The 24,809-nt window shown below is 35.7% G+C and overlaps 1 protein-coding gene across 5 annotated transcripts in view; it reads left to right on the top strand.

Annotated features, from left to right (window-relative positions):
• The window catches only part of PHF14 (PHD finger protein 14), a 168,541-nt gene that overhangs the window by 79,041 nt on the left and 64,691 nt on the right, over nt 1-24,809 (top strand). Inside the window, exon 17 of one of the 5 annotated variants that reach the window (XM_049799251.1) lies at nt 22,604-23,889. The exons of the other annotated variants lie outside the window; for them this stretch is intronic. Coding sequence (XP_049655208.1) covers nt 22,604-22,616 — 13 coding nt within the window. The 3' untranslated portion in view covers nt 22,617-23,889. Of the gene's footprint in view, nt 1-22,603; nt 23,890-24,809 lie in introns of those variants that run through there. 5 annotated transcript variants of the gene reach the window in all.

The raw sequence follows: 24,809 nt of genomic DNA, 5'->3' as shown, positions 1-24,809 counted from the left end.
GTCAAAATGCCTCTTTGGTGTTATGATATATTTGATAAAGATTGCTTTTTTTTGCAGCGTATGTTACAGGAGAAATTCAATTTTATTATTGTACTTTATTTTGAGGTAGCTGAAATAATTTGCATTTAATAACATCTAAATAGATAATTTGAGAATGGTGAAAGTTAATATTAATCTTTTTATAGAATGCCTTTGGGTTTTGGGGAAAGGAATCGAGTTGTAGGTTTTATTTGTTGTTCCTGTACTTCAGCATAATTTTGACGTCCACTCGATTTTTCATTTTGTCTACTCTCACTTGTCTTACTTCAGTTCCCTATTGGTGTGGCCATTGAAATCACAGATTGAATGATCTAGACTAAAGTAATTTTTTTCTGTAAGCAAATTTTAGGATTTAGGATAACTAGAATTACAGGTTTTTAATTTATTTTTCTGCCTTATTAATTTTGTTATTTTACATTATTTTAAAATTTTTGTTTGTTTTTATTTTACTTTTGTTTATTTTTGTTTTTAAATGTTCATCAACAGTACCGTATCCAAGGCTAGACTCAGATTTTGCTTTGCCTTACAATTAAAAAAACTGGATTCTCCTTTACAACAGTTGAGATTGTTGTTATTACTTATACTTCGTGTAATTCCTTTACATTCTCATATCAATGAAATCCAATTTTTTGTATCTGATTTGCTTCAGGGCGTTTAAAATGCCAAAGACAAAATTCCGTATTAAGGCAGGAATTCGGTATCACTGAATGTTTCAGGTAGCACTTCATTACCTTGTAACAACCTCATTCTTCAGATTTTTTTTCTAAACATTTACCCTTGAATGGATTTTTTAATACTTGCTCTTTGCTTTAAAGTGTTGTGGTTTTATTTTTAAATCTTGTCATTTGAACAAATGGTCTTTGGATATTGTTGTCTTGTGCATGTGAGAAACGCGTAATTTAAGAATTTTGCCATGCTCTCTTGAATAAGGTTACAGCTAAATTTTTAAGCCTATCTCTGACTTCATCTTGAGGAAGGCCTAGTAACTTCACATAGTTTTGAGAAGAAAGGCTGTGGAGAGAATGTGCAAGAAGAAAAAATGCTTATGTTTTTCAAGAATATCTAAAAGCTTTTAGCAGAGACTAATATGGGTCTGTTCCCTTTTTCATATCACTGGTTGTAATAAGCAAAGGTCAAGCATAAATTAATTTGCAGTTCTTTGATTAACTGGCTTAACTGATTTCCCCCATCCCAAATTGTCAGTTAAGCTAAGTATAGTAATGCTATTGTATTGCATGTGTACTTACTGTTGAGGAACAGGAACAATAAATACCTGTAATTCTGACTTTGAGATCTGATGTGATGTCATATTAAGGAAATATGCAGTAAAGTATAAGCTGACATTGGAATATGGTGTAGTAACTGACTTTTACCATTGCACATAAACAGAGTAATTATTCTAAATCATAGCATCACTTTCAGCTGGATAACCACTAAAATCACTGCACTGTGGTTTCCTGAAAATGCCACAATCCTTCAACTGCCAAATTAAGCCCAGGGAGAACAACCATCAGTAGTGCCTGCACAGTTATGTAGAGGGATGAGCCCTGAACCAAGTGAAAAGATGTTCTGGAAGAACAGTAACCTTTCCCATGATGTGCACATTTTCCATTACATTTCTGACACAAAATGCTGTGAAATGATTTAATGGTGACATTTTGTTTTGCTGACTTTCCCTTTTCTTATTAAAAAGAAACAAAAGTTAGGTTAGGAAAGTAGAGGAAAGGTGGCCAAGCATTTGAATTCTAATACAGAAATCTCTATTCTCTTTTCAAGTCAATACCAAAGCCATTCTAGTTACACATTGTTTCTGACACTGGATTTTACTGGTTTGGGGGGAAGGGAAACGTACATATCTCCAGCATCAATGTTGAATACCTTGTTCTGTAAGGTTAATTTATGTTGTTGCTTTGCAGTAATTGCATATGAAGTATGTAATTCAGTAAAGCATCCTTTCTAATTAGCAATCACAGAGACCTTACACATCAGCTATACAGCACAGCACACACAGTACGCTTATTTCTGCTTGTCATTTTTGATGTATATTACTAGAAACAATTGTAGAAGGGAGCATAGCATGAGCAGACACAGTACACTGAAAGGTCAGCACTTGTCACTTGGGAAAGGATAAATTTTTATGGAGTGAGAAAACAGAAAGCTGCTACCCATTGATGTTGTACAGGAGCTTGTCTGCATCTAAAGTAATACATGTAAGAATGCTTGGACAGAAAAATTACTTGTCTAAAAGTGTGGCTCGTGCATCCTTTGGCAGCTTTCGATTTCCTGTTTCAGAACTGATGGAAAGCCTTGCTTGTTTCTTGCACGGTATACAATTTTATCTTTGAAAAACACAGCTTTTGCTTTTGTTTTCTTAAGGTTGTCTGAATTTTTCTTGGCATCTCATTTATTTTATCCTTTTCCCATCCAGTTTTAATGTGTTGGATGATGGTTGCTGTCATTAGAAGTCGTTCTGTTTCCCTGAGGGGGCATCTAAATATGAATAAAATATTTTAGTTTGGTGTCACTGGAATTAAACATAGAATTTCAGTTGTACAGTAACTTACTTGAGAGAAAAAATATGTATGTTGGAACCTGTTTGCTGTCACATTATTTATCGGTTGGCCAGAAAAGCATGCTGGCTTTGACAGATTCAAAATAATCGTAAGTGCTGGGAAGAGAACTTCAGTTTGTTCAGTTGAAATCTAAAACCAAAATCACATATGTAATTTAAATACTTGTAGCTAAAACTGAACACAGACAACTAACTCCCTACTTTTCCTGAAAGCTAATGTATACAACTGGATTTAAGGGTAGGATGTGTCTTAGGAAAACCGTGTGGCATCTGATAGCATCTTCAGGATTTTATGAAAGCTTCAGCCTCCCACATATGCTAAAACAGTTTTGATGACTTGTGCGTGTTTTTGAGAGGAAGCTGAAATGGTGGTGATAGCCAAAGTTGTATATGGTACTGATACTCGTTCATTGGTCAGTTTTAGCTTGAGAAGATAGAAGTAAATGCAAGTATAATTCAGTGATAGTAGTGCACTGATAGCTAACTTAGTAAATTCTAAAAAATAATGTCCTAATAAAGGCTAAAATAATTGTAAAAATCCTAATGGCAGTAATCTAAACGATACAATTTGTTGACATTTATTTGACCATAATATGTAAACAATAATTTCAGAGCTGTTTCTTACAAAAGGCTATTAAAAATGAAATAGATGTGATGAAATTGTTTTGGCAGCCTTTAGCTGTTTGCTAACAATTTAATACAGCAATAAAAGCTAGCAATAGCAGCACCAAAATTGCATAGCAGAAAGTTGATTATAATTTGGTAAGAAAATATTGTATGAATAAAAGTGCACACTTCAGTGTAAACTGCAGCCAAGGTTTATCCTTGGGTTTAAAAATCTCATAAATTTGAAGAGTTTTCTGAAGTGTTCTTGTTACTAAAAGTCAAAGACAAATTATGCCTGGTGCTGATGTTGCTACCTAGGGAAATAGGAGAGAAGTTAAATCTTCTATTCTCTAAGTATGCCTGTATTAAGCCTTCCCAGGCCTCAAAATGGAAGTCTCTTTGGACCCTGTGATATGGACTGCTTATTTAAGTATTCCCATCTCCGCTCAGCGATCCAGGCGAATAAAACATAAAAGAGAATGGATGAGACTGCTGCCTGCATTTTTGCATCTAACAGAGAGCATGCTGATTAGCATAACCAAGTGGGAGCACAGACTTATGGTTTATGCCTGGTGAAAGGCAATTATAATAAAAAAAAAATTAATCTTTAAACTCTGTCTTTATGAAATTGTGAAGTCTATTGAAATTTTGAATTTGACTGTCATTTCCTTTGTATGGTCATTTTTGAGGTAATGGAGTCGATGCATTTCTGAATTGGCTGTCCTTTAACTTGAGTATAGAAACTCATGACTACATGAGGAGGTGTGTGGAAGAATTTTCTGGAAGTGAAGTGTGTTTTATTATAAAAGCTTATTGAACTAGACATTAAGTAGGTGCAACGGAATACATAGCTGGTTTAATCAGCAAGAATCTGTGCAAGTCCAGAGCAATTTTTAATTGAGAACATCAACTGTTTTTGAGACATACAGGATATTTCAATTACATTTCTATTTAAATTAATTAGTTTTTTTAAAGTATTTTGAGAAAAAGGTGAAAATATGGAAATGCTGCTCAAGAGGGAGCTTCTGGGAAAGTGAGAAAAGAAAATGAGACAAAAGAGGGGGGTAATAGGCAGAGAGAAGTGTAAATGAGTAATGAACAGAGGAGAAGTCAGCTTTCAAATTCTGTACATCTCGAAGTAGTGGACAAACACCTGAAATTTCACATGGAGGCTAGAAACTGTTGGGGACATAAGTTCCTGACTGTGTACATTTTGCATTACCATTTGATGATGCAGAAATTGAGAAGAGGAAAGATGAAGTTATTTGAGGATGGTACAAAATGTGACCAAAAAATCAGCACTGAAAAGGAATAGGTGAATTTGGAAGATGTTCAGGAAGAATAACAAATGGGATTCAGTAACAACATGAGAAATTGTTGCAGGGATAACCTAATTTATAAAGCTGTTTGCTTCATTATTGAAGACCATTTTGTAATAAATGACAGGAAAAGAGAGCAACTTTTAGACTTTTTTTTTTTCTGGATTGATGAAGACTATTTGTAACTGCCAATGTATGAGTCTGTGGAGGAATTTTAAGAAAAGCACTTGAGGAAAAAGTACTCAAAATGTCCTTTTTTGAAATTGAATGCAATATCTGTTAAGATTTTAGGTTTGCATGAGTAAAATCAATAGTGCTACTTTTAGTAGTCCATTTGTGTGATGCGAATCAATCCAGTAATTTTTAATTGAAGTTTTTCTACATTTTGGAAAGATTGTGCAAGTACTGGTATGTAAAAAGTGGGAACGCAGCAGTTTAATATCGTAAAATGCAGAGCAGACGAAAAGAAGAAAAAAAGTGTTACTTTGTAACCAGTCTTAGCAAAAATTGTTTAAATTTACATAAAAACAGCCTGTCGTCTGCTAGTACCTACTGACAGTTCTTTTAATAACACTTGCTGTGAAAAAGAGATAAGAAAACCAGCAGGCTTTTAAAACTCCAGTGGTAATCTTCGTTTTTCACATTAAAGAACAATAAGTAAACTGCAGGACTTTAATTTCCTTTTAATTCTGAAAGGCTTGTCTAAACCATTTCTGCTTTTATTAAAAGCAGAATCACAGAATAGTTGAGATTGGAAGAGACCTCTAGAGCTGGTCTAATCCCCCGCCCCCTGACTCAAAACAAGGTTAGATAGAGCATGTTACTCAGAGCAGTGTCTAGGTGGGTTTTGAGTATCTCCAAGGATGGAGTCTTTGCAACCTCTCTGGGCAGCTTGTTTGCCTCCTCACGATAAAAAATTGGTTTTAGGTTTAGAAAAAATTTATTTTAGTTTTTGCCACTTACCTGTTCTTGTCCTTTCACTGGACACCACTAAGAAGTCTGGCTCTGTTTTCTCCCTCATCAGGTGTTTATACACACTGAGAAGATTCCCACTGAGCCTTCTCTTCTCCAGAGTAAATAATCCCAGCCCTGTCAGCCTCTCCTTGTATGGCAGATACTCCAGACCATTAATCATCGTTATGGTCCCTTTGCTGGACCTGCTCCAGTAACTCCATTGTCTTTTTTGTACTGGGGAGCGCAGAATTGGACTCAGTGCTCCAGATGTGGTTTCACCAGTGCTGAGTGGAGGGAAAAAGCATTTTTATAGGCCATAAAAGTAAACCATTAAAAAAAATATAAAATTCTTCTATTGTGTATAACAGGCAAAATTTGGTTTGTTATAAAAGAAACATCTTCCTGTAGTCAATATAGTGAGTCATTAAGGACACTACTTAAGGATGAGAAAGTATTTCAGTTATTTTGCTTATGAAATCCATGCCTTGGGAAAATCATGTCATAGTTGTAGTTTAAAAGGTTACTTCATTGAGCAACATACTGGAGAACTACCAGTGCTCATGCTTGCAGTTTTCCATGGAAAGTTTTATTTCTTAGTGCAGGGTTCCACTATGTAAATTAAGGTAAGACATCCACAGTTCCAGCTCCTTCCTCTGCTCTCTTTGAAAAGTGCCTTTTCCAAATGCATTTCCAAGTTCAGTGTATTAGAGTGTCATCTCTTCTAATGATAGCTTTCAGTGGGTTCCTGTCAAATTGCATTAAAAGAGCTGTATCATCTTCTAACCTAGCAGTGGACTGAGAGAGATGAAAACTCCCAAAACTGTGAAGGTCTGTTTGCTAATTCCTTTCAACCCCAGAAAATAATAAATAACATCATAGCTAAAACTCCACACTTTTTCTTAGCTATGAAGGAGGAGTTAGAAGTGCTGGGAGAGAAAGTCTCGTGGTGGTATAGTAGGGGGATAATGTCCCTTTTCTGAGGGATGGAGAAGGTGAGGGCAGGAGGATTGTCACCTTGTAAGTTATCCTTTACATCCCCTCTGGTGGGTAGTGGGGGTACCCCACAAAGTAGGGTAGTGAGTGCACTTTTTACAAATGTTAAGAGTTAAGATCTCCCCTTTCATTCCAAACAAAAGTAGGAATACATGACCTGGCTTTCAGTGGAGTGACAGAAGAGTACTACTGGTAAGTTTTTTTTCTAATACAGATCCTAGTTCCTTGAAGACTTGATCTGAACAGTTTGTGCAAGTTAGCCATTAATTTCTAAGCTATACCAAAACCATTGTGGCTTCTTTTTCACCTTGTAGGTAGTAGCTCATATGTGTGTATAGACTGTTGATAAGGATATCTGTATGCACAAGTGTGTGTCTATTTGGAGTGGTCAACCTAAGTGATAGCAAACAGTGTTAGGCATGTCTGATGTTCCTGTTTGCTGTCATTTCCTCCAGATTCTTCTCTGAAAGAAAATGACACTTTAAAAAAATATAATAAATTCGTTAGCCTGTTCTAGCCCATTCGATTGCTGGGTGTTTATAACAGTGTATGTTTTGCATCTTGTGGGAAAGGAAACATGGATTAAGTTTACAGTATATAATACTTGGTACCTAAGTATTTTCCTTTTTCCACTTGGTCCTGCTTACCATAGAAAACACGTAAGAGTATGTTTTTAAAAGACAGAGTTTTATTTTGAAACTTAAGTTAATAGTGTATGTACTTAGTTCTACTTAAATATATTCTCATTCCAATTATGAAAACACCTTAATATTTCATTCAAAACTAGTTTCACTGTTCTGTGGGATGCTTCAGAAAAATTCCCATACTCCCTTCATTTTTACATTTAAATTTTATATTAAGCTGTGTGTATGAGGTGATAATTAACTTTATTGGTAATGAAGATTGATAAAATTCTGAAATTAAGCAGCACAGTATTTTCAGTATAGATTAATCCATATTATAAATTTTTGAAGTACATTTTCACTGACTATGTAGAAATGTTTATGTGAAACTGGTGGGCTTTATAAGTTAAAGTGATAAGGTTCAAAATGTAACTCTTGTCACCTTAAGCAAAATTTATCAGTAGATAATGAGCTTAATGCATATATCTAACTTGAAGAAAAGGAAGAACTGTGTTTCTGGTTAAATACTGCTGCAGTTGCCTTTTTCAGTAGCTTGAGTGTATTTAATGTTCTCTGCCAGCCCCAGAAGTGGTAATGTTTTTAGAGTGTTATTTCTAATTTTGCTATTTAGTAAGACATACGTAACATTTTCATTGTTCAAACAGGCAAAAGAATTCCTTCTGTCTTGGACACCAGAGCTTTGGGAAAAATAGTGCTTCAGCTTCCATTGGTCATTGTACTAGAGGCTTTCTGTGGCTCTGTTGTTGTCAACAAGGGAAAAAGATTTTCTGGAAGTCATTGCTGAATGAGCTAATAACTAATGTTTGATTAATTAATTTTTTTTTGCCCCAGAAGAATTTTCTTATGAAAGTTTGGTTCTTCTTTTAGAATGTTAGTTTCAATTCATTTATTTCAAATTCATATTATTATTTTTGTTTCTGAAATGGTGAAAGCTAACCACTCCATTTCATCAGGAGTCATGAATGATGCACATTCTGTACAGTGATTGTATTATGAAATGCTGACTTACAGGCAGTGAAAGGAGAAATGGTGAAATGATCAAACAAAATGTCCAGAACTGAAACTTAGCAAAGCTTACTCTCTGAATGTTTTTAACTGGCATTGGTATAGATGAAAGTTAGATGTGCTGGGCAGTGGTAATAATTGCAGTATCAGACCCCATTTTCAGTTTTTTATTACTTGTAAAACTTTAATCACTTGGACTCAAAATTCTCCACATCTCTTGTATATCTTTGTTAGGCTGGGTGTTTTCAGGCAAAATTCTTGATCGGAGATTTGGGCAAGTGTATTGTCTTGCCCAGGTTCCCCCCCCACCCCAACACATACGCACATAGGCCTTTAAGAAGAAAAGTGAATTGAAGTCTTTGATCAGTAAATTGAATCTTGGCAAAGACTTCCCTTTCCTTCCCAAGGACAGAGAAGAAATATATCCATGTCAGTTTGATGAAATTTTGAAAATTTGAAGCCTTTTAGAATATTGGGGAAGGAATAGTTTCCTTGTAACTACCAGAGTTGTGGTACAGCAGTTTTTAGATCTTCTGTCATCTGTGCTTCGAGAGTGCTGTGGGCCAGCTGAGCAAGCTTATCGCTGCAGTTGGAGCACTAAGTTGCTACAGGACTTGCAAAGAAAAGAAATGTGAATTGAGAACAAAGAGCTCAACAATGATATCAGTGACTGGTAATTCAAAGTCTGATTCATATGTGGAGTCAACAAGTCTTACACTAGATGAGAAAAATAAAATGGGTGCAGTGAATGTGGGGAGGTGTGTAACTCCATCTGGGTCAATCACAGAGATGTAAGTAGGATGTACATCAGCTACATACTCACTTATGGTGAGGACTATCATGTTGCTAGGCTAAGCTTTAGTATGAGTTTCATACCCAGTGCAGATGTCTGATGAATCTTTGCTAGTCAGGCAGTCATTGATAAGGTGAAGATGTTTCAGCCTCTGTTGTTCCTTAGACCAGGCTGGTCCTGATCTTGCTGAATTGCCATCTTCACTCTCCACTCTATTCTCAGGGTTTTTAAAGTTCGTGGTTTTTTGTTTTGTTTTCGTGAGTCACTACTCTATATCATTTCAAATCAACAGATGCAATGAAATTTTTTTACTCACCCAGCAGAGTTTGGCTTTGTACTATATTACAGCTTAACTTGTTTGCTCAGTAAAGTTAAGCCAAAGTCATGCACATGTGCTGTGTGAAACAGGGCCTTTGGTTACAGACAGACAAACCCCTGAGCTGTGGTTGTCTGGGCAAAAAGACTGGTACTCACAGCCAAGTATGGAGATCATGGTGGGATTGAGACTGGTGGGCTGGAGAAGGACCTGAGTTTGGATGGTAAATGTGCAGAAAAAGAATTGAGAGACAGTGGTAAACTTGTGTGGAGAGGCAGTAAAATTCGGACTTTTCAAGCTCTAGGACTTGAAAGAAGGAAGTTGGGCTAATTAGAGAATGACACTGGAACAAGAAAATCATGTGGATGGTAGTTGGAGGAGGGGAGAGAATGAAACTGTTTAAAGAGCTGGGGAGAAGGAGTTGCGGATAGGAAGCCTGTGTGGAAAGGAGAGGTTTGCTGTGGTCAAGACAAGTAAGTCATTGAAGCTGAGATGGGGAGTGGGTGACTGGAAAACGACATCTTGGTACATTTCCAGCTACTTTATTGGTATAGGTGGCAGAGGATATTTATTTATTATGATCATAAAATCTCACTTTGATACTGATAAGTTATTTGAAACTACTGAAGGTGCATGGATAGAAGACCTTTGTCATCCTCAGTCATTCCTCAAGGTGTTTTGCTGTGGGGTTTTTTCCCTTCCTGTTAGCCTCCTGGTGGTACATTTGAGCATCAGGATGTGCACTGTCATAGGAGATAAACTGTTCTTTAAAACAGCTCCTGTCGAAATTGTTTACAAGTTGAGAGGCACAGAATACAAGCTAGACAGAGTGGCCTTTAACGTGTTTCTTTACGTTCATTATACATCACTCTGATACACAGAAATCTCTAATACAAGTACACCAAATAGATGAAGACTGATTCTGCTGAAATTTTTTTACCATTTAATCAGAATATGAGTAAAGCTCCTAACTGAACAAGAAAGTATTTATTTAAAAAAATAATCAGTACGAACAGCAAACATCAAAGAAAAAACAGTGCTAAACCATAATTAGTATTGCTTATGTTATTACAGTTACAATGTATTTATTATGCATACTTAGAAAAACTTCATTCTAAATGGAGAAAAATATTGGGTATATAACTTAACTAATTCAAATAAATAATTGATTAATAATTCTCCATAAACAAATTTTTTTGGCTGAAATTCCTTGTTGTAAGACTTTATATATTTTCTTTGATGTTACATGCTATCTTTCACCTATCTTGAGCAGTTCATTAAAAAATAGATAAAATAGTCAAGGCCTCATTTGGAATATTTTCATTTTCCTTTGTTCTCAAAAAATAAGTAGGAAAGGACAGATTTCAGAAATCAGTTAATCACAGTCACAGATTCACGCATTTTGCAGTTTTCTTGAAATCAAATTCTTTAACTTCTTTGTATCCATCTTTATTACCTTTTGCATGTCTGTCATTGCAACGGGTTGATAAATACACATTCTGTGTTGCTTTCTTCTTGAGAGGAAAAAAAGCAGTGAAAAGGAATAGCAGGGGTACAAGGGCATTTCAGAATGACTATGACCATTAATCAGTCAAAAGGCCAAATCTCTCTCTGTAGTTCCAAAGTCATGCAGAATGACATACAGTTGTCTCTTATTTCATGGTTTTCTCCCCAAATTCATGTTCTGAAGACAGAAATTTATATAGTTGCAGTGTTTGAAATGCATTTAAGCCTGTTACTTAATTGCTTTTAAAAGCTGTTTAATTTCTGCCTGCACTAAATGCTGAGTTTGTTGATGTGTTGCAGAAGGAACTGTACTGTGGAACAGGTCTGGCTGTGCCCAACAACAGCAGTAACAAAAGTTTAGGAAACTGGTAAAATTGAAAATTAATTTGATTCACCTTACACCTAGCATGGCATAGGGTGAGGCATGAGTTCACTATACTGGTTTGTTTTGCTTTAGGTTTGTTTCATATAGATTTTACTGCCAAGATGTACTATAATGAGAATATGTATTACAAATAAAATATTATTTTCATATCTAAAAAAATTGCTGCATCTTTTGATTCAGTTGAAACAAACCGCGCTTCATGCTTCATCTACACTATGTTGTTGATGTCCCTGCTGAAAGTAATATTCAAGAATACAGTTATGCGGTAGTGACATTGTGAAAAATCTTCAAAAACTCTTATTGACTTCCATTATTGTCATAATGAAATAAGTTTGTTGAGGGGCCTTTTTTATATTATTTGAGAAAAACCTTAAGTAAACATGTTACAATGTACATCATGGTATTATTTCACTGATTTTTTTTTTTTTTGATTTTTTTTTTTAGTTCTCTTGGAAATTATTTATATAATACTTAGCACAGAGTTCCACAAATAGAGCATCTTCTTAATATACTTTTATCAAACTTCTGGCATTGTCTTAAATGCTATTAATTAACAGATTTTTTTATATAATACAACAAGGCTTTGTCATTGCTATTAAGATTTATGTATTATATCTGAAATTTATTTGCATGTATGTTTTGCATGTACGTCGGCAGAGAACAACGTTATAACAATTGTTGTTCTAAATAGTCTAAATAGTTATTTTGAGAAGTGCTGTGTGATGCTTTTTGTCTACAGCTTGATTATGACATAAATGTAAATGTATCTGTTGTTTATACATACTGGTTAACTTCTGGCTTCCTTTGAAAAAACTAAGTATTGCATGCTCCAGAAGTAATTTGAAAGAAAACCATAATTCCTGTTTTTGTGTATTTCAGATTTATTCTATTCTTAGTCCATTTCCACTTAGAGAGCTGTCACTTTTGTTTTAGAAAGTTTTAAAAATGAAGACTGAAAATGAATGATGAAATTCTAATGGCATATATGAAATGTTTGCCTTGTAAGTTAAGCAAATATATTTTGAAACACATCTTTCCAGCTTTTTTGTATCTATCGGTTTGAAAAACTTACTGGCCTTTAAAAAAAATGGCCCAGTGTTAAGATGTGTATTTTAAAATACAAGGACGTGTATGTACTGTGCAAGTGAATGCATTGCATTTTCCGTACTTTTCTGGCTAACTTTATATTTTGTTCGTAAACACATCTGGGAAATTTTTACTTAGGCCATTTCATGGTTAAAGTTGTTTTTATTGTGGAGTTGTAAATATACATGAATAATGCTAGTTTTCTGTTTTTGTTTTTTTTTTTTTTATTATTTTGATGGCTACAAATATGCTTTAGATATGCTCACAGTTATAGAACATACCCATGTAACCTTTCCTGGCTTTTACTTAGTGAAATGTTTATAGTATCTATGTTTTGGTAGAATAAAAAAATCACCTTTCAATCAAAGAAAAGGCCCTTTATTGTGACAAATACCGTTGCATTTTAGGATGGCATCAGGGGCACAGTATTTCACTATTTGTGCACAACAATAAATCAGTATTGGACACAACTTAGAAATTTAGTATTGGCATGTGGACAGTCAGATACTGCCTCTGAGAGGGTTGGGAAGCAAATTTCTTACTCCTTGTAGCTGGCAGAAATCCACTAGTGACCCAGGCACTGGACATCGCAGGGGGTTTTTTCAACATAGCTGCTTCCCATCCTGATCATAGGAATCAGCAATACTTAAGAATTATGGTCGATGTAGGGATTTCGAACACCTGAAATGAAAGCTTTTAGAATATCAAGAAAAAATTATCATAACTTCTTACTTGACTGTTCCCATGCAGCTGACTCCTGAGTACCCCTGAGCTTGCTGCACTACTCCTTGTAATGAAAAAGCATCTGCTAATGCCCACTCTGAACCTCCCAAGCTGCAGGTTGTGGCTGTGAGCCCACGTGATGTCGTCAGTCACGAGTGAGGAGAGTTTGGCTGTGCTGTGTAACTGCCCTTCAGGTGGTTGTGGGTTGCAGCTCGATCTCCCTGCCTCGCCCCTTAGTGTCCTCTTTCCCAGACTAAATAGGGCCAGCTCCCTCAGCCTCTTCTCATAGGTTATATGCTGCAGGCCCCCTACCATCTTGGTAGCTGTTACGTAGACTCTTGTTTTCTCATCTCTCTTGAATTGGGTGGCCTGAAACAGGTTGTGGTATTTTAAGCACAGTGTTATTAGCTGTGAGTAGGGAGCAACAATAACCTCCCTTGAATTGCTGGTCCTGCTTTCATTCAGTCATACAGAGCTTGACGTTCACTTTAATCCCCAGGTCCTTTTAGCAGGGCCGAGAGCAACTTGGCCAGTTGCTTCTCAGTCTGTACTGATGCATGCAAGATTTCCTTTTACTTCGTGATGAACTTCATGGTTATCTGCTCATCTAGTCCTCAAGTTTCTCAAGCAGATTTTGGATCAGAGCTTTACTGTTCAATGTGGCAGCCACTCTGCCTAACTTAGTGTTGTTCTGAAAGTTACAGAGGGTGAATCTTGTCTCATTATGGTGATTTTTTTTTATGAACTCTATTAGCTCCAGAATCACCCCCTGTGGTACTTTGTCTGTTATTGGACAGCATCTCGATCTCAAGCTATTGTCTGCTGCTCTTTGAGTCCAGCTGGCTATCAAGCCATTCATCCAGTCTTGCACTTGGTAAGGCAAATGCTGTATGGGACTGTTTGAAAAGCCTTATGCTGAATACACTTTGGTATGTTACCAGCACTGCTCTTTCCTCTTTCACATAGCTAGTCATTTCGTCATGGTCATTTCAAACATGACCTACTTGTCTACCCTTGTTAAATCTTTACTGAGTGCTCTGGGTTACTTTCTTGTCCTTCATGTGTTTGAAAATGGATTCTGAGAGGACATGCTTGTTGATCTTTCCCGGGGCAGGGGTGAGGCTGACCAGCCTGTGATTTTCTAGGTCCTACTTACTACCTTTTTTTAATGGGCATGTCTTAACTCTTTAAGGTGGGCTTGTCTTAGCATTTTTCAGTTGTCAGTGACCTGCCTTGGTTGTCATAATGTTTCTTAGATCTTACACAGGAGCCCAACAGATTTAACAAGCATCCCTTTCAGAACCATTGGATAATCCCCATCGACTGGAATATATTCAAATGGATTAGACCCTGGCTTGTTGCTTTCTTGCTGTTGGCTGTCCTCTTTCCTATGTCACGCTGGTAGGCATGAAAGTCTGAGAGCAAGTTTCCACTGTGCAGGCTGAGGCATTGAGGCAAAGGCATAAAGTACCTCAGCCCCTTCTGTGGAGCCAGTTGAAATCCAATCCGTATTGGAACTTCCTTTCACTGCTAACATTCTTGAAGAACTACTTTCTGTTTCTCATTGGATCCATCTGGTGCTTTGCCTTCTGAATTTTACCAACACACATTTTGCATATTTAGTTCAGTAAGAAGCTTCTTGCTTAACCAAACACACCTGCTGGATTTCCTCATCTTCTGTAGTGTGGGATGATGTGTTTCTCTGAGCTCTGAGTAAATTTTCTTTTAAAAATCATCCCTCTCTCACCTGATAACCTTCCCTTTCATGGCAGCCATTTGCAGGATTCTGCCTAGCAGTTCCTTTGACAAGCCAACGTTTTCTCTTCCAAAGCCATGATACAGCTTTTTATAGTCTTTGTTATGAAGAAGTAGTAAATTCTTCTTTAATTTTTAAACTGTAACAGTGGTAAGAGGCTATACTTACACCTCCCTTTGTTCTCTGGACACAATGTTCCAATAAGCAATAAAGTTTCAGTACTGCCATTAATCTTCTCAATCTAAACTTTAAATAAAACCTGATCTGAATTGATATCTTTGTTTCTCAGTTGTAGCAGCAAGTGCATCACAGATTTTGACGGGGACTATGGTACACAGCAGCTTGGTAAAGAGGTTGCATGTGATGCTGCAGTCTTGAATGGCTCACAGTGGAACTGTTACAGTTTTAAGGTTTCTGGGAGTGGGAGATAGGGGAGAAAAAAAGCCCTATAAATGTCTTGAAGAAGAAATTACTTTAAAAAGGAAGAAAAAAAATGCCCATCTGTTAGCCCTGAATCAATGTTTTAGACTGAGCAGACTAATACAGTCACATAAAGCCTGTTACCTACAGCAGGACTTATTATTAGACATGTGCTTGATAGAACAGCTGAGCAGGAAACCAGAATTCCTACTTTAGCTTGTTTTGTGGTGCTCTGATAGTCATGCTTAGATTTTAACATATTGAAATCACACAGGAGGTTCTGAATGCTTCATGGATCTCAATAAACCATCAATAACTGATGCCTTAGTGGCTTAGGCCTGCATTTTCATTAACAGCAGCATGAAAACCATGCAGTCCAGTGACTTTGCAACTCCTTTAGACCCTTGTGGTGACTGTCAAGTGTTAAAACTTAGACATTGGAGTGAAATTCAGATTTTCCTGTCAGAGCTCATCTATCCCCAGTGATAAAGAGTCAAACCACAAAAGTGACTTCATCTACTTTTCTGTAAAAAATAAACAAAATAATAGTAGTAATAATAATAAAACCAAACACGTTTAGACTTTATTTAATATACTGAAATGGAAAAAATATACTTCCCACCTTTTTTTGCTTAAAAAAGACTCTTCTATTCAGTTTTTTTATATCAATCTCACAATCTAATTTACTGTATTATATAACCTGCTAATTAAAATATTTCTCACAGTACATCCTAATAATAGTAACAATAATAAGCAAAGCCAGTTCTGTATTTGAAAACAGTTTAGATTTTTATTGCCAATAAAAGATTTGATCTGAAAAATTAGTGGTATTTTAGTATATTTATATAGTACTTAAGAAGGAGTACACAGTTCTCAGTGTAACAAAAACAGTTACAGTGAGTGACAGCACTTAAAATAAAAAGAAATTGTGTAATACAGAAAATGTAAATATTTTTATTGAGTTTTTGCTGTTGACTTACTTTACTGATAGATTAAGTCTTAATTACACACAGTTTATGCAAGAGAGAATTTTACTGAGAAGATATTCTGTAACTATTACTGTCAACAGAATCCAAAGCCCTTTTAGCCTGCTTTGGGATCAGGCAGGCAAAGTGTTTGATGGTGAGGGTTGGGTTGTGGTTTCTCCGCAAATGTTTCTATGGGCATGTCTAGGTGCATGCTGCTTCAGAGCAGCCTGATTGTTCCTGCCACTATAGATACCTCAAAAACTCTTAAACTTTGAAGTAATAGATTAGACATAAAAAACTCAATTACAGCAGAAGTCCTATCATCTTCTGTGGTACAAAAAGTTGGGAAGGCAGTGATGGACTGGCAGTTGATTTTTAGCTGCATTTTCATTGCTAGTTAGCTTATAAGAGGAAATCTCACAGTTTTGTCTTTAAGCCAGCTAGTCATGTTTAGTTGGTCAAGCATGTTTTGTGTGCACAGACAGCCTAAGACTAAGTCAGGGGGAGTAAAGGCCAACTTAGTTCTGCACTGACAAAGTTTTCCTAATTTTTTGTTTCACTTCATTCCCCCTTCATGAAATAAAAACAAGGGGAAAATAAACCCCAGTCTATGTGAGGAAATACCAAATGGCTTTCTTGTAAGGCAAAGTTTTACTTCTCAAATCATATGTATGCTTATGTAGGGGATCAGAAGTATTTTGAAAATGACATTTCAGTTGTTTAAGAAGCACGGTTTTGCTTTAAAAGACCAGCTTTCACATAATTCAAAATTAAAACATTCTGTCCTGAAATTGATGTGTATTTCTGTAGATTAAATAGCTTTTTTAATTTTGTGCTTATATTGCCTTTCCCATTTTCTTTTGTAGCTTTGACATTTTTGCATGTTAAATCTATTTTGTTGGGTGAAATAATTGAACATAATGTGTAACTTCATTGTCAGGATAGATAGGCATTTAATAAGACTTCCCATCTGTTTGCTTTTAAAACCAAAACAGCATACCGAGAAAAACTAAGCATGTACTAAAGGCATTACATTGGAGATGGTGCATTAAGCTGCTGAGCTGCACTGTTTCAGGTCAATTTTAGTTGTATTTTATCTTACTGACTTTATCACATGGTTGCTTTCGGCTTATTTGTACTAATGTTTCATTGATAAATTTGCCCTGCATTGCAGTGTGTTAAGGAAGATGACTCTTAGTCGTTTAAACAGGAGAGTGAAAAGCAGTTTAGTACATTAAAATATTTCTTAAATACAAAATGGTTTTATATTAAAACTGAAGGCTCCATTTCTCTTTTGAATCTTTATGAAAGGCTTCTTTTTGAAGCAACACCTTTTTTCAGGCAGCAGTTAGGCCAAACATTTAGAATTTATATCCAGTTAACTAGTCATTCATTCATTAATCTGAGAGACCTTTCATGAAATTCTGTTTTGTAATCTTAAAAAAGTTGACCTGCCAGCTTCATATTGCTGGGGACATCCACTGACACATCCTGATTCAGCTATAGTTTCATTGTCATATAATGATGATTACATTATTAATCAATTATTCAAGTATCTGAAAAAGATCACTTCCTGAATGAGAGACAAAATGACTCAAGTTGAAAAAGTTGTACTGAATTTTGGATAAAAATATCTTTGCTAAAGAATACACTGATACCTGTAAATCACTTGCAGTCTGACGTGCACATCAGTGTCAGTGTTCCCCTTAATTCTGATGAAATGTAAACAAGGTGTCTGATGTTTAGCAGTGCAGCAACCTACATGAACAGGATCCGTGGATACTGCCCACTCATTTCCCCTCAAGGCTTTGTTATGTCCTCATCTATGCCACAATTTTTTTTTCTTTTAAGATTTATGCTGCTTAAAATTTACTTTAATTGTGAAGTTCCTATGGGTACACCTCTTTTCTGTTAAAACTGTTGTAAACCAAACTTGTATGGCAAGATATGATTTCATACATATCATGACCATGTTTATAAGTTATTATGCTCATTGCGTACCAAGCAGGTTTTTTTTCTTTTGAACGCATCTAAGTACTCAACTGAAAATACGTACAACCTGTTACAATGTAGATTACATGATATTGTGCAGTTGGGATTGAGAATCAGTTTTGTACTGTCACATGACCTTGTGTTATACAAGCCCTAACTCAGCTTTTCTGTTAATAATAAAATATTATATTCTACGATCTTTTTTTCTAACTACATAATGAATATACTAGCAGTCACAAGATTTGGTTGAATTCATGGGTTGGCATTCAGTTGAGTATATTTTTTCTTACAGTGAGTACAGAGATTAAACTTGAAAATGCTCTCCTTGTGTGCTCACTCAAAATAATAGCAGGAGGAAGGAAGAGTTTCACTTTAAGTGGAAAGGGATAGTCAGTCCTTGCGCTTGCACTTGCATGCTGAATCAGATAGAGACAGCTGCAGAGGGAAGATATGCATTGCAAAAACCAGATCAATTGGATTCAGCCACTTCCAAATGAAATTACATGAGTCAATAACCTTCCTTTCAAGTTACTGAAATCTTCCTGGCCCAAATTTCTCTTGTCAAGTTACTGGGTTTTGCCAATGATTAAAGTATCTTGAAATTGCTTCGATAACATCAAGGACCTTGTTGTGACAAGGTCTGTAAATGCAGTCTCTTAAAAGAGAAAGCTGGGTTTCATGTAGAGTATTGAGTGTATTGACTGAAATTTTTTTCATGGGTTCTCAGAAGCCTGTATTCACAAAGACAGTGCAGAATGAAGGAAAATGACACTTTTATTACCAAATGAAACCATTTCACATATGTGATATCAATATTTTATGTATTCTTTTGTATAGGATATGTCATTTCTTCTAGGCTTTGAAATAGTTTGAAAATGTGTTCTTGTTTTGAAGTGGACATAGTAGTACTTGGAGACCAGAATTCTGTAAATCAAGACTACTGTTAGTCTTACACGTTTACCTCAGTCAACATGTTTGTGCAGTGACCAGCTCTAAATGTCACTATGTATGCTCCAGTGTGCCAGTTATTAAAATGAAGCAGAACTTTTCTATTCTAGTGGTACCTCAGGTGCTGTGATGTTTTGTCCTGCAGATAACTTTTTTAGTCTAATCAGTGTGTATATTAGCAAATAGAAATCTGTAACCGTTCAGGAAGCATTTATTAATATTTGTAATTTGATCAATACTGAGAAGAATTGAAGTAATTAACAGTGTCTAGAAAACACATTGCTCATCATTGTTTTGGGGTCTCTTGGGTTTTTTTTCCACTGAAGATCTCTGTAACTCTCATCTACTTAATGGAGCTGTGGGTACACATTAATTCCTGGGATCAAGAGGTGTACCTTGAGCAGCCGGAATTTTAAAAATGCGTATTACTTCTATCACCTTCAGATGGTTTGGTGTTTACTGCAGATATGGTTCCTTGCCTTCTAAAATTGGTCTTTGTCAGCACTTCCTTTATAATTAAATAGCTCCATTTTCCCTCTTGTTCATTACCATCTTACCCATTAAAGTCTTTCTCAAATACCCCAAATACCTCTTGAGGCTTGACAGACTTTACCTGGTGGGAGAGTCCTAATGTTGCAGAATTGGTAAGGTATGCTGAAGCAGCTTCCTACCTTCAGACCTTTGAAGATAAACTGAGCTTACATTATGGTTGCAAATGTATGTTACTTGTGCCTGGTTAGCAGCCAAAAACATTGTTCTCACAAGAGGTATTTAATCTGATGAAAGCAAGTCTTAAAATGGCTAAATAAGAACAAGGATCAAAACAACTACCATAAGCATTACACTTGTCTGCAATTTGCACTTTTCAGTAACTGTTACACAAATGAAGAGGGCCTTTGGCAATTGCAGTAGAAAGTATTGAAATAATTTGTGGGGTTTCTTGTGCTGTAAATTCCTTTGAAAAGGAAGTTTGCATGTATTCATAGACACCCCACCCCTCCACCCCACCCCACTCCCATTACTTAATATTTACTTAACTGGGGAAGCAGATTACAGCCCTGTGTGGTTAGGCAAGAGAGTGAGAGGTTGATGTGTTTCTCTCCCTTTGTACCAAAACTTGACGGAAAGTGCTTTCCTAGTTATTTTTGTCCTGGAATGAAGGAGATCTGGAAGAGAAAAAACTCTTCTGAAGGACCAAATACACAGTTGAGAACCTCCTTGTAGAAAGCATCTATTATGGCATTACCTGTGATGCTTTCTTCTGTCTGATATTTTTTCATCTACTGGTAAGAAAGGAAAGCTGTTCAGTTTTGCTCACTGTCCTTATTTCAGATTTTTGTGTTCAGTAAATCCTTTTCCCACTAAGGCTGAAAATGCAAGTTCAGATATTGCAGGCAGCTCTGGGTGCTGCAGTCAGTAGAAATTAGAGTGGATTTATAGAATGAGAGCAGTTCTTTGGATGAGGGAAGGTTGGGAAATGGTATGTGGGGGTGGGAAGAAAGCAAAAGCAGAGAATAGAACAGGAGAAACGTCATCAATATGCGAGAACCCAGGAAAAATTTTTAGTAAGTAGTTCTCCAAAACCAGTAGTCAGTTATCAGATGAGTTGGTGGGTTACAAGCTTAAAAAAAGCTATTGTATCTATCCATTCATATTCCTTTGTCTTTTGCCAATCTGTTGCTGGTTAGAACTGTGTTTAAGCAAAGTCAGTAATGATTCCTTAACTAAATAATACTTTGGCGAGGAGAGGGGTGAAGATAACCCTAAATCATGTAAAATAAATGATTTTTAAATAAACTTATTATTTTCTTAGTTTATAAACTAATTATGTACGTTTTTAAATAAACTTATTTTATTAGTTCAACTATGAAGTTTCATATAAAAAAGCATGCGTTTACATAAATATAATTTTATGTAAAAATTTATATATAAAGTACAATTATAAGTACCTATACATATATCTATGAGTACATATACACACATATGTGTGTGTGTATATATATATATAAACACACACACTCATTTTGAGAAACAGAAATAAAAATCTGTATTAAAAGTATGGGTAACTAGATTCATGTCCAAACCTTGCTAGCCCAGATAGGGCATAGACCATCACACTTTGATGACCTGACTCTGATGTTAGAGTTGCAGCTACTCGTACTGTTGCTGAGAGGCTGGAGGTGGCACAAAGACCTTGGGCTTATCTCACATTGTTTGCTGATGCTACCCTTCATGTTTCAGTACTTGAATGTACACCCATGTCAACCTCATCCACCTTGAGGTGATCAGAACAAAACCAGTTGCACTTGCTAAGGGGAGGGGATTGTACTAAGATGAATATTAAAAGTAGTTCTATTTTATATCTCATCTTTTCAGTTTTCTTAAAAAGTTCAAAATTGGGCTGTAGTATTGCAGTTCAGGACACCTGATTTAAAATTCTTATCATGTCCCAAGTAAGAGATGAAGTGAGAATTGAAATGGATTTACATGTACCACTTCCTTGCTGTCCCTCCAATTCTTAGACTTAAAATCCTTACACTCCAAATTAAAATTAGTTTGCAAAGAACTGTTGTAGGATCATGCAGTGACACTATGGGTCCTGTTCATCAGATTGTTATTTTTTTATTTTATGAAAGTATGATAGCACTTTAGAATTCCTTTTTATTTACAATTCTACTTTAATGTGTTTCAAAGTAGAAAACAAAACAAATGCAGTGGAGACTTTATATAGGTCTGTCTTTGAAAACTGATGTGTATTTGTTATGCCAGCACAGCTTAAAGACAGCATGGATTTTTTTCTACTTAAAATCTCATAATGCTATCTGTTACATTAATTTGCTGTATTGCAAGTAGTTTTAAAGATTTTAAATGTAGACATCAGCACTTTAAAATTGTAATTATTAAAAAAAAACAAATGCGCATCCTTGAAAAGTACGTATGTCACGAGAGTGTCAAAAGACAGGAAGTGCAAGTAGGAAAAAACCAACAACTGTGAAGGCTTTTGAATTATTGCCTCAAAGACATTGTTTCAGAAGTGACTAAAGCTTTCTGTGTACTGAATTATTACATTGCTTTATGAAAGAAACCCTCCCTTACTTAATGCTTCCTAAACCCTAGGACTTACTTTCTTTCAAATGCTGTTCTACAAAACAAGCATTTTTTTAAGGTTGTAACACAGTACCCCTGTTGTTTGTGCTTGTCATGCAGTCAATCTCATAGCTACATTTGTGTGGGTTTCAAATCTGAGGAAAATGCTAGCTTCACAGTCAAGTCTACTCATATTAAATTGTTGCTTTTATGATTAAAAAAAAGAAAATTATCTTCTCTGTCTTACGGTGGACCACCTTTGTTCTTTGAGCTGTACTGAGAAAAAAGTTAAAAGGATGCTATACTTAACTCCGTTTAATGTTTTGACACTTAGAGACTCTTGGAAGTTTGGTAAGAGTGTCTTAAACTATTTGGATCTGAGCATACACATTGCTTGAATTTAGTGTGATGTTAAAATGTTTCATAAGACAGAGCAGAGCTACTATGATCTTTCAATGTTAATATTTTTTTCTTATCACTTTACTGTGTAGATACCCTTCATGAGACACAACTCTGCCACAACTCATCCTCGGAGGCAATCGTGGAAACCTTTTATAATATGATTTTTAAATGTGGATAAAGCTCTCAATAGAGCACCCAAAGTAAAGGAGAACAGCTACCTTGTCTCTACTATAAGCTTATTATGACAAAGAGTTGAGTTTGCTTGTCAGGCTTGGATAGAATGTAATTGATTGGTTTGTTATTTGGACTGACAAGGTAGTTAATTTGCCTGCATTTTTTTGCACTAATCAGGAACATTTCGTATGTGCATTGTTGGAAAATCCCAGATAAATGTCTTGTCAGAATTGTCCTATTAAGTAATGTCTTTTTCCCCCTGTGCTTCGTTGGCAAATGATGTTATACAATGCTTGGATTCACTGAAGAGTGAAAGAAGCCTGTGGGACTTAAATATTGTGCGTTCCTCTATGGTGATACTGAATGAAATAAGCAACGGTTTGCCATCCGCCTGCCACTCTACTTATATGCAGTTTAATAAGAACATTTCTATATAGAACACCGTGTTGTACATAGACCTTTCTGTAAAAAGGATTGTTTCCTTAAAAAAAAAAAAAAAAAAATGTTCAGTGATAATGAGACCTGTAAAACACTTAAAACACTTGAGACTTACTATTCTAAAGGAATAGATTTGCCACGGAAAAAATGATTTTATGCTTATTAAGATGAACTAATTGTTTCTGACTTGAGATACTCAAGTGAATAGAACTATACCTATATTGCTTTCTGAAAAATTTTTAAGAAAAAGAAAAATTTGAGTATATGCAGACATTTGTTTTATTTGGCTTACTTCTCTGGCATTGTTCAGGACAAGCTTATCTCCTCACAATACAAATATGAAATTGTTATGTAAGTTGGGGAAGGAATGAAGAACTGATCACACAGCATGACAGCTGAGATCTTCGTCTTCGTCCATATATATATCCTGGTAGATGCAGACATAGCATTTTGATCTACAAATGGTACCGATCCAGTTCTTAAATCTACAGTAGCAGTGTATTGACATCTTCATCGTTTACATCTTGAACTTGCTCGGAAAAATTCTACTCAAATGCAATCACACTTGTAACTTTATGCCATATAATCTTTGAATTTCTTGAGATACGGTGTTTTTTGTCATCTATCAAGGCACATTTACATTTGAAAATATTTTTTAAATTTAAGAAAGAAATTAAATGCTGTAATAAGTAATAGGAGAAATATACAAATTTGTGTATACTTACCTACAAGTCATATCTTACCAGGGCATTTCATGTTTGGATATTATATTAAATAAAATTAACCTGATGTCTAACACGTCGTTTTGTTTTAAAAAGGGGTTGGGATGATATCAGGGTAAGATTTTTGTCTGAACTATCAGCAATGCTTACCATTCTGTTTTGGCAAGGCACACAAAGACACCTTAAAAATAAAGAAGTTTGCACTAGGAAATTGATGTTAATGCAGGAATTTGATCTTTAAGAATCCATGAATCTGTTAAAGACCAAGTTTAGTGACCACTTGTCCAGAATTCTGGAAGTAAAAAGTTATATCCAAATGCTGTGCTAATGAGGTGGGGGGGGGGGTGGGGGGGTGAGGGGGGAAGGTGTTTGCCCATACATCATGCTGAGTTTAGGAAAAAAAAAAAGAAAAGTAATGTTTACTGTGATTTATGATCAGTTATTAAACTAACACAGTCTAGGTATTGCGAGTAGGAGAGAATGATAAATGTAGCATATCTTGGCTTTAGTAAGACTTTTAATACAGTTCTGTGTGTGATATTCTGCTGAATAAGCTAGAGAAATATTCTGTTAATTAAGCTGCAATAAAATGTGTAGCTGATTAGAAAAGTAGACTAGCTACCATGGACTCAACTGTCCACTCACTGGGTTCCACTGGGGACTGTCCTGGATTCAGTTTTGTTATATTTTTGTTATATTTTGCTTTAGTGTATTAGGTGCTGGAATAAAGTGTTTGGTTACATTTGCAGGTGATGCCAGTATGATGTGGGAGACTATAGTGTTAGAATTAAAAATGAAATTTTAAGAAAGCATCCAGAAAAAGCATGCAGTGCAGTAAGAGGAAAAGGCACATCACTGTTTAGTGCATGATTATGATACAAAGAGTAGTTAGGAGATAAGCCTTCAAAAAAGAAGGTATGGGGGACTCTGGATCACAAACTGATTGTTAATCGAACTGATC

Source organism: Accipiter gentilis, chromosome 4 (assembly GCF_929443795.1).
Source record: "Accipiter gentilis chromosome 4, bAccGen1.1, whole genome shotgun sequence".
NCBI classification, from domain to species: domain Eukaryota; kingdom Metazoa; phylum Chordata; class Aves; order Accipitriformes; family Accipitridae; genus Astur; species Astur gentilis.
The sequence above is the reverse complement of the archived record's forward strand: the minus strand, read 5'-3'. Positions and strand labels throughout refer to the sequence as shown.